We start from the raw sequence: 9,414 nt of genomic DNA, 5'->3' as shown, positions 1-9,414 counted from the left end.
GGTAAAAAAAATCAACAACGGAGTGTCTTTGTATTACTTTCAGGGTCTCACGTCCACTCTCCAGACGGTCTGTCATAGGGATCCATGTTACCGATCAAAGACATCTTTTCTATATAACGTTTCCTCGCGTCCGGCAGGAGCTTGTCTCTGTACGGTCCATTACTACTTCTACTACTAGTTTTTAGCATAGTAGCCTAAATGTTTACATCTAGTGTTACTGTTTTGGCTAGCCGATCTTGTTCGAAATACCATAGGTTTCTTGTTTATAATTCGCGCCGCGGCCTCACCTAATGGAGGAAAACGCCCCTTTTGTCCCAGAATGCATTGCGCCGCTGACTTCCGTTCCCATTCTCTATAAATGTGATCTTCCTTCTTCTGTATGTTAGCACTTCTGTATGTTGCGCCCTCCGACAGACCATGAGCAGCCCCAGTTGTTTTGGTGAGGAGGGAGGACAGCAGCTGGCAGTTCTGCATGGACTATTGACTCCTTAATGCCACCACCAGGAAGGACTCCTACCCACTCCCGTCCCGTGCATCGATAATGCTCTTGACCACCTCCTGGGGTCCAGCTGGTTCAGCTCTTTAGACTTATGCAGTGGCTACTGGCAGGTATTGACAAGGGAGACACCAACCCAGATAAGGTAACTGCCCACCCCATTTAACCCCATCAGCGAGCTGCAAAGCTTCCTGGGCCTGGTGTCATACTACCGCTGCTTCATCAGAAGCTTTGAAACTATTGCCAGCCCACTCCACCGCCTGACCGACAAGGGCCGACCATTCACTTCGGATGATGCCTGTGCGGCTGCCTTTGTTCAACTCAAGAAGACCCTCACAGAGACCCCAGTCTTGGCCTACCCTGATCCTCAACAGCCCTTCATCGTGGACACTGATGCCAGCAATGTGAAGCTGTCCTCTCACAGCAGGAAGCAGATGGGGAGCATGAACCTGAGATAAAGGCCTACTACTCCTAATGGGGGCAACTTTGAGCTCCACAATGGTTTGGCCTACCGGAGATGGCAGGCCCCTGAGGAGGAAATTACTTCCTACAGCTTCTTCTAGTGCCCAGGACGCTCCGCTCCCAGGTTCTTTAGACCTGGCTCAGTGGGAGTAGCGTACTATGGGAACCAACCGCCTCCGACCGCACTGCGGTCCAGTAGTTCAGCCAGCGCATGTCTGCTGCCCTCATGTTCGGGTGGGAGCTCTGGGCATCAGTTGACTTGGTGTTTGGTGGCCTGCCTGAACCCAAGATTGCTGGGGGAAAAGAACTGGACTACTTTTGTATGGTTATGGTTATGGTTATGGTTATTTAGCAGACGCCTTTGTCCAAAGCGACATACAAATAAATAGCAACACAAATTAAATAACAGTGAACAATTACAAAATAGGGAGAATAGCAATATTATCAATACAACAATCATTTAAGCACTAATCTAATGAGAAATAAAACAATGAAATGACAAAAGCAATCAAATAAGTCGCTCAGTTAATTATATAATAACAATAACTATAGCAAGGTATGGCTAAATTTAAGGACAATAGCAGAATAAATGTAAAATTTTAACAATGGACAAATTATAACAAAACAAAACTATTATACAAACCATAACACATAACAAACACTCAAAAGACTAAGTGCATATTAAACAAATATGCCTTAAGACCCCTCTTAAAAGATCCAAAACTGTTGCTTGAACGGAGAGCACTGGGCAACTCATTTCACCAACACGGAACCACTGAAGAATAGGATCTACAGTTTGACCTAGCATGTATGGTTTGTCGACATAACAGACGCTCCTCAGAAGATCGCAATGGGCGGTTGGGAATGTACATCTTCATCAAAGAACTGAAGTAGCTAGGAGCAGATCCAGTCAGTGTCCTATAGGCCAGAGTGAGAGATTTAAATTTAATTCTGGCTACTATAGGGATATACTAGTTTGTAGACTGAGCGATCGTCTTCAGGCTTACGACATGTGATGTCAGGGACAGACCTTTGTACCAGGGGACAAGGTATGGATATATTGTCCTGTAGCAAGAAGGGTGTTTTTCCCAAGCTCCGCAGCTGCGCACACACATACAGTACATACACACACACACACACACACACACACACACACACACACACAGACACACACACACACAAACACACGCACACAAACACACACACACACACACACACGCACATACATGCATACATACACACAGGCACACACACACACACACACACACACATAAACAAACACACACACACAAACACAGACAAACATACAGTGAACCTACACACACACACACACACAAGGTACATACACACACACAAACACATAAAACACACACAAATGCAGGCAAGCAGATGCACACACACACACACACACACACACTCTCTCACTCTCAAGCGAAAACTCACAGAGGGAGAAGCACACATACACAAAAGTGAGCACACACATGCACACACTAATTTACATTCCTAAAAGTTGCAGCAGGGGATGGAGTAGGAGATGAAAACAAATTGACAAGCGTGATTCATTTTTGTGGAGAGCATGTGCAGGACTGAGAGGGCATATGTTGTACCGCTTTGCGGTACATCTAGTTTGTCTACTGTACATCTAGAAAAATCAACTTCATATTAGGCTTACGAAAAGAAGTCTAAATGGGAATTTGTGAGAGATAGAGGAAGAGAAAGAGAGAAGACCATATTCATATTTCTGTCCAACCGCATACAGTATTTCTGTCTCTTGACAGCAGACGTTTGGGTGCCCCGACCTCAACAAACAGAAGTGGGAGGATTATGGCGGCGCCCATGGAGACATGCTCCGTGTAAGGTAACTTAAGGAATACGCTATAAACTTTAGGGTAGGGTTGTTTTAGACACGGTAATTAACTTGTTCTTCATATTATGACTTAAAATTGTGTCAACAAAAAATACAACGTATTGTGAAAGTAACGTTATAACGTTATACAGTTAGCCTAGCCTAATATGCTAACGTTACGATGGTATGCTAACGTTACGGCGGTCACCCATGTTTTCTAAACCTCCCACTCCAAAATGCTTGGAACGCTTTGAAGTGGGAGGTAGAACCTTTCAGGTAGGGTAGGTCCCACCTCCCACTCGTTTGGATGAGGTCTGGAATGCAGCACGAGTCCTGCTACATCTACATCTAGACAAATCAACTTCATATTAGGCTTGCGAAAAGAAGTCTAAAGGGGAAGTTGTGAGAGATAGAGGAAGAGGAAGAGAAAAGACCATATTCATATTTCTGTCCAACCGCATATTTCTGTCTCTTGACAGCAGACATTTGGGTGACTTACAGTAACACCTCACTACATGCACGGCAGATTTTTTTGCATTATAAATAGCACACATGCTGTTTCTTGAGCTGAGTGTCGTTCTCCATGTAAGGCATTGAAGTAGCAAAAGCAGCCACCACTAACTCCACCATTACACCCTTCACTAGCACAGCAGCCACTTCAGCTGCAGGCAGCACCCAGTGGGATCTCTTCAAACAGCATCCAGCGGACTCACGGCCAGGACCTCCTCTCACTAATCCTAACATCTAAGGACTGTTTGGTCTTTTGGGATTCTCACAAAATGCAATTTCGTTACGTTCTTCTGATTATGGCTATGGATGTGGCCTGTGTCTTCGCCTTGATGTCTGCAAAATGTATTGTAGTGGGTGAGGCCGAACTTCCAGATTTCGCATTGGCAAAACTAGACTTTTGCCCAGGTCCTCAGCTGAGAGCTTCTTGTTCGGATGTTTCCGATTTGGCATTGGATCTTTCCACAGTCCCACAGGACATCAAAGTTCTCTGTGTGTGGGTAGACCATGGATCAACTCTTCAGGCTAATGCTCTCACCAAATTTCACAGTCTTGGGAGTCTGTATATCCATGGCTGTCTATCCGCAATCCACCCAGAGGCCTTCAGGGACGTGACCAACCTGCACCTACTCTCCATGACCTGCAAAGAACGCTGCAATCCGTCGGTACCATCTAAGCTATTTCATGACCTGCACAATCTGGAAGAACTAAAACTTGAAAACTACACACTATCAGAAATTACACCAAATGTTTTTGATGGACTAAGTCGGGTGAAAAGATTTGAATTTAAAGGTAATTACAGTTTCTCAGAGCTTCTCTGTAAACTGTCTTATGTTTCAGGCTCCCTTGAATACTTAAGTATTGAAATGGATGTGGAGACCTTAACAACTCCAAATTGCTCATATGGCCCAATCCAGTTTCCTTCTCTGAGAAATGTAATGTTTTCATTTCCACATGCCAACAGCATAGAGAGAAGTGCTTTCAAAGCCATAGTGAAGGTATCATTATTAAGCATGCCAATGAGTGATGTGCTCCCTGCTCAACTCGTACACTCTGGAATCCAGCAAATTGAAGAGATGGATTTGTACAGGGCAGAGATGAACATACAGTCTATCTGTGAACTTGCACTGGCACTGTCTGTCACCAGTATTCATTTGCATTTCAATACATTACAAGAGTACTCAGAGTCATCATGGGAAAAATGTTACAAGCTGGAACAAATTACACTGGAAGGAGAAAAGCTGACAAGTATTGATCTCAGCTTCATGTCTACCTTAAAAAATGTGAAACACTTTCGTATTGTTTTTTTGGGCAACCCACTGACAGAAGACAAGTCTCTGGTTTCTCTCTGCAAAACCAATGTCTCTCTGTCATCACTGAAGCTTTTCGTTTACAAATCTGGACAACACTTTTCACTCAGAAACAGCCAGTTTGTCTGCCTAAACCACCTAGAAAGACTGTATCTGTTAGGGAGTAATATTCATATAGAAGACTTTGCGTTCCAGGGGCTTCACCATTTGCAGGAACTATTCCTACAAACTCCTGGGTGGAATTCGAGTGGAATGACACCAGAACTCCTCATATCTCAGTCTGCTTTTAAGGGACTTAGTGGGCTGCAGAGCTTAATAGTCACTGCACCTTTGTATGGTTTAACACCCGAGCTGTTTGTAGATATTTCAAATGTAAAAATGTTAGACTTCAGTGCGTGCAAAATTCAAGTAATTGAAGACTTTGCTTTTAAAAACCTAAGTGAGGTGAGACACATAAATCTCAGATCGAATAAGATTTCTAAACTAACAAAAAACACCTTCTTTGGACTTCAGACCCTGGAGAGTTTGATCCTTGAAAACAACCCACTGATGCACTTAGAAGCCGAATGCTTTGCCCATTTGCCCTCCCTTGGGATTCTCCATCTCGGGAATCTGAAGCTTCCGAACACTGAGCCCTTTGGAATGCAAGTTCTCAACCTGAGTCTCATCTTTGGGGGCTTCCCTCGCAACCTGTCTGAACTCACCATCACATCTGCTGTGCGCCCTATGACTTTGGTCATTGCTGATGACAGCACCCCAGGCGTGGACTTGAGTCTCACACTGTCCGGCCAGGAGATTGTTTTATGGGGATGCAGTAGACCCTTTCTACAATCTGTTACCAAACTCGATGTTTTGACAGACTTGTTCATTTGTGCGCCTCATCATACAGTTGCTCTCTGTTACTTCACATCAGTGGTCTCTTTGGATTTTTCTCAGGTGCATTCCAGCACTATCCAAAGTCTCTCTTGCCTGAACAGGTTGGTGAATTTAAAGCATCTAGATATTCACCATGTCAACTTTATCAATGATCCAGGTGTCAGTCACATGTTTTACAACTTGACTCACCTAGAGAGTTTGAGTCTTTCTCAGTGCTGGTTGGATTCTTTGGAGGGCGAGCTCAGTCTGGATCTGACCTCTCTGAAGTATTTTTTCGTTTATGATATACAGACAGAAGTCAGTTTTACAACAGGTTTCTTTGAACACCTGACCAGCCTGAAGTCTGCAATAGTCAGTGAGGTAAAACTGCGCTGCACCTGTGACAACATTTGGTTCCTCCATTGGGCAAGGAATAAGCAACAGACAGAGGTGTCTATGTACTCCTGGGACAATCCTCTCCAGTGTTTGTCTGGGGGTGGGCTCCAGGACCTAGACAGCTATGGCCAGGCCCACTGCTGGATGTGGGGTCTGGATGTGGGGTTTGTGTTGTTTGTCAGCACATTGTGCTTCCTCCTGCTGTTCATGACGGTTGTGCTGCTGCATCACTTGGCCAAAGACTACCTGCAGGCCTTCTACCACATCGCTCACGGCTGGCTGAATGAGGCACTGCGTCACCACCAGAACACCAGAGGGCGCTACCTTCATGATGCCTTTGTGTCTTACAGTGGCAGGGACGAGCGCTGGGTGATGGAGGAACTCCTGCCCAACCTGGAGCGCAGGGGACCCCCATTCCTGAAGCTTTGCCTGCACAGCCGGGACTTCCAGCTGGGGAAGGATATTGTGGAGAATATAACTGACAGTCTGTACAGGAGCCGCCGCACCCTCTGCCTGGTCAGCCGCCACTACCTGCGGAGCAACTGGTGCTCCCTGGAGATGCGGCTTGGCACCTACCGGCTGCAGGTGGAGCACAGGGATGTGCTGATCCTGGTGTTCCTGGAGAAGATCCCTTCTAACCTGCTCTCTGCCCATCACAGGCTGGCCCGACTCGTCAAGACCAGGACTTACATAGAGTGGCCTCAAGACCCAGCCCAACAGGGGGCATTCTGGGAAAGACTCTGGAAAAAACTGTTGCCAGACAGGGGGCAATGAGTCACCATGTGCAATTTTTGTAATCCTTATACTATTTCAATTCAACCAGAATGTAGCAGAAAGTAGTGTGCATAAAGTAAAGATATTCACTATATTTGCTCAAATCATTTAAAAGATTTAGGATTGTTTTGCTTGATTTTTAAGGAAATGTAATCTTCAGATTTGTTTCTTAGCTTGCACTTCATAACTATTGTGTACAGCTAGTTTGAGAATCACATCAGCAATGTAAGTAAGAGCGACCTGTGACAATATGTCATAATCTCATAAAATATGTAATAATATTTACAGTTGGCTCTTTCTATCAATATTGAGTAGTTTATGACATGTATTTGAATTGTTTTGTTTGGTTGCTAATTTGAATAACAAAGAAATTAGTTGTGACTGTACATTGTACATTGCCATGTGTAAAGGGAAAATAAATACACAAACTCTACAAATCTATCTCATGTAGATCCTTCTCTGATACTGTGGGGAGAAGAAGTATTTGAACCCATGCAAACCCAAGTTGATTTAAAAGAGGAACATAAAACCATCTTTTGCAAATTGATATTAAGCCTTCATTTAAAAAATGAGTAAAAATCAGACACCAATTTTCTTTGTGAATGAAGAATGTATCGTGAATAAATTAAAATATAGGCTGCATAAGTATTTGACCCCTTATGTTAAATTCCCATAGCCTGACTCTAGCCAGACCCATGTAGTTCCGCCATGCTCCACCAGAGGCGTTTTGCTGAACTCCACACAAGGGTCTGGGCTCGAGGGCAATCCAAACTCCTTCCAGGGAGCAAAAAATGATGAACCAATCAGGAGCACCGAAGCGAGTGTTTAATTCAAACAACAGTGGCGGCACGCAGCGAGTAGTCTTATGCTGACATTGATGATTCTGCTATTTCAACCATTTTGTCGAATCTATCGAGTATTCAGTCTTTAAAAGATGAACAGAGAATGGTTTTGAAGACATTTATTGGTGGCAAGGATGTTTTCACTCTTCTTGCGACCGGGTTTGGCAAGAGCTTGAAGTAGCCTAGCACATCATTCAAGATAACGGACAAGTGGTTTATCAAATCACATGCAAGGATTTTTTTACAAGGCCCCGCCTTCAGAAATACATCTCCTATCGAGAAGTCCCAGATCTGGCGAGAGTCAGGTTAACATTCCCATGGAAGCAGGAAGATTTTTTATATGTTTTTATTTTTAGAGGCCAGCTATTTCATGGACCCGGGTCTCGGGATATATGCATCCTGATAAGCTTCACATCACCACATACCCTTCACCATAGCTAGAGATTGGCATGGTGTGTCAAACAGGATAATTCGCCCCTGGCAGAACAAAATCCAGTTGATTTTGAAACTCCAGCCAGACTGCTCAAAAAGAGGACATCGGTCATCCTATTGTTGCACTTTGTCTCGTCGTGAATCTTTGGTGTGAATTGGCCTTTAGGAAAACAATGCTTCAATATAGCCGCAAGCGGCGATGGTGGGCCCCAGCACCTCTGGTACGCGACCAGGGATGGAAATTAGCACCAGCCACCAGCCAAATGCTGGTAAAATGTGAGAGTGGCTGGTAGTCATATAGTAATATTTTAACATTGAGTGGCTGGTTAATTTCACCAGAAATCTGCTATTGGCTGATAGATTGTCACATTTTCAAATTTTAATTTCCACCCCTGTACGCGACCCATGACATTTCGGAACCTAACAGAGCAACATGTGCGTTTGTCAAATTCAAATATCTGATGTGTGCTACTTCTGTGTGCTACTTGTTTTATTGCACGTTTCTACATTGGAAGCACTTGCTCACCTCGTGTGATGTGATGTTTTATATTGATGGCAGTCACCAGGCGCCATTACACCACAAACATGTAGGGTACAATGATATGCTTCCAAGCTAAACTTTAACAAAGTAATCAATGTAGCTATGCAGCCAGATGACATATTAATGGGTAACGTCCAGGCTTCACCGAAAAATATAGATTTGATTAGTTTGAGGCAACAAGTCCGTATAAGATGACAATTTTCTTAAAGGCTAGTCAGAATAGCAGAAAATAATAGTTTATTTTACTGTCTATGGAGAATAACATGTGAGTTTGAAAGCCGTTGGACCTGGAAAGATATTTATTATCCCATTATTACATCATCACTTAATAACCGAATACCAGACATGTGAATTAGGCATGTCAGTGTCAGCCTTATTATAGTTTCTAATATTTAGGAAAGTTTCAACCAAGGTGTTGTCAATGTCTGTCACATTTCCTATTTGGTCAGCTGGTGACACTAGACTTGGTCGGCAGTTTGGGCATGTGGATATTATCAGATTTATGTAACTAATATTCTGTAATTACAGTAACAAAGTCAAAATTGCAGCATAGGTTGATATGAGTATTACTATTCGTAAACTCGCCTCATAATATCTTTAGGTAAAACTATTTGTCAAACACAATCATTAATGCGCTATTGAATAACACAAACAACGGCAAAATCAAAACGTGTATGACTGTCACTACAAACATACCAACTAATACTCCATTACATTTCATTCAAATGATTCACTGTTTTCTGCCTATAACACCAACTTCCTGTTTCTTTTATAAGACACCTCTAATCAAACCTTCGTCATTTCAATATACTTCAAAAATTCAAAAATCGATTCACAATTCCTCTTGGGCAACCCCTCAAGATTTTTAAACTACATGATGTGCAAAAATCTGAAAATCTCACATAACTCAAATTCTTCTAATATTCACTATACAGTTTAAATTTAATATGGTA

General features: G+C 43.2%; 1 protein-coding gene across 1 annotated transcript; it reads left to right on the top strand.

The window, feature by feature from the left end:
- The first annotated feature begins 1,169 nt into the window (after window positions 1–1,169).
- Window positions 1,170–6,844, top strand: LOC134062059 (toll-like receptor 13). The gene is made up of 3 exons (XM_062517930.1): window positions 1,170–1,283; window positions 2,737–2,816; window positions 6,223–6,844. The coding sequence occupies exons 1-3, from the start codon at window positions 1,170–1,172 to the stop codon at window positions 6,644–6,646; spliced, it is 618 nt and encodes a 205-aa protein (XP_062373914.1). The 3' UTR covers window positions 6,647–6,844.
- Window positions 6,845–9,414: the final 2,570 nt, after the last annotated feature.

The sequence above is a fragment of the Sardina pilchardus genome, chromosome 17 (genome assembly GCF_963854185.1).
Source record: "Sardina pilchardus chromosome 17, fSarPil1.1, whole genome shotgun sequence".
Taxonomy (NCBI): domain Eukaryota; kingdom Metazoa; phylum Chordata; class Actinopteri; order Clupeiformes; family Clupeidae; genus Sardina; species Sardina pilchardus.
This window is presented reverse-complemented; position numbering and strand designations above follow the sequence as displayed.

Excerpts from the sequence above, each read along its gene's own strand:
- LOC134062059 (XM_062517930.1), top strand. The coding sequence starts at position 1,170 with ATGTCTGCTGCCCTCATGTTCGGGTGGGAGCTCTGGGCATCAGTTGAC. Across the intron at positions 1,284-2,736 it reads AACTGGACTACTTTTGTATG|CAGACGTTTGGGTGCCCCGA; the intron begins GTTATGGTTATG and ends GTCTCTTGACAG. Across the intron at positions 2,817-6,222 it reads GGAGACATGCTCCGTGTAAG|TGGCAGGGACGAGCGCTGGG; the intron begins GTAACTTAAGGA and ends TGTGTCTTACAG.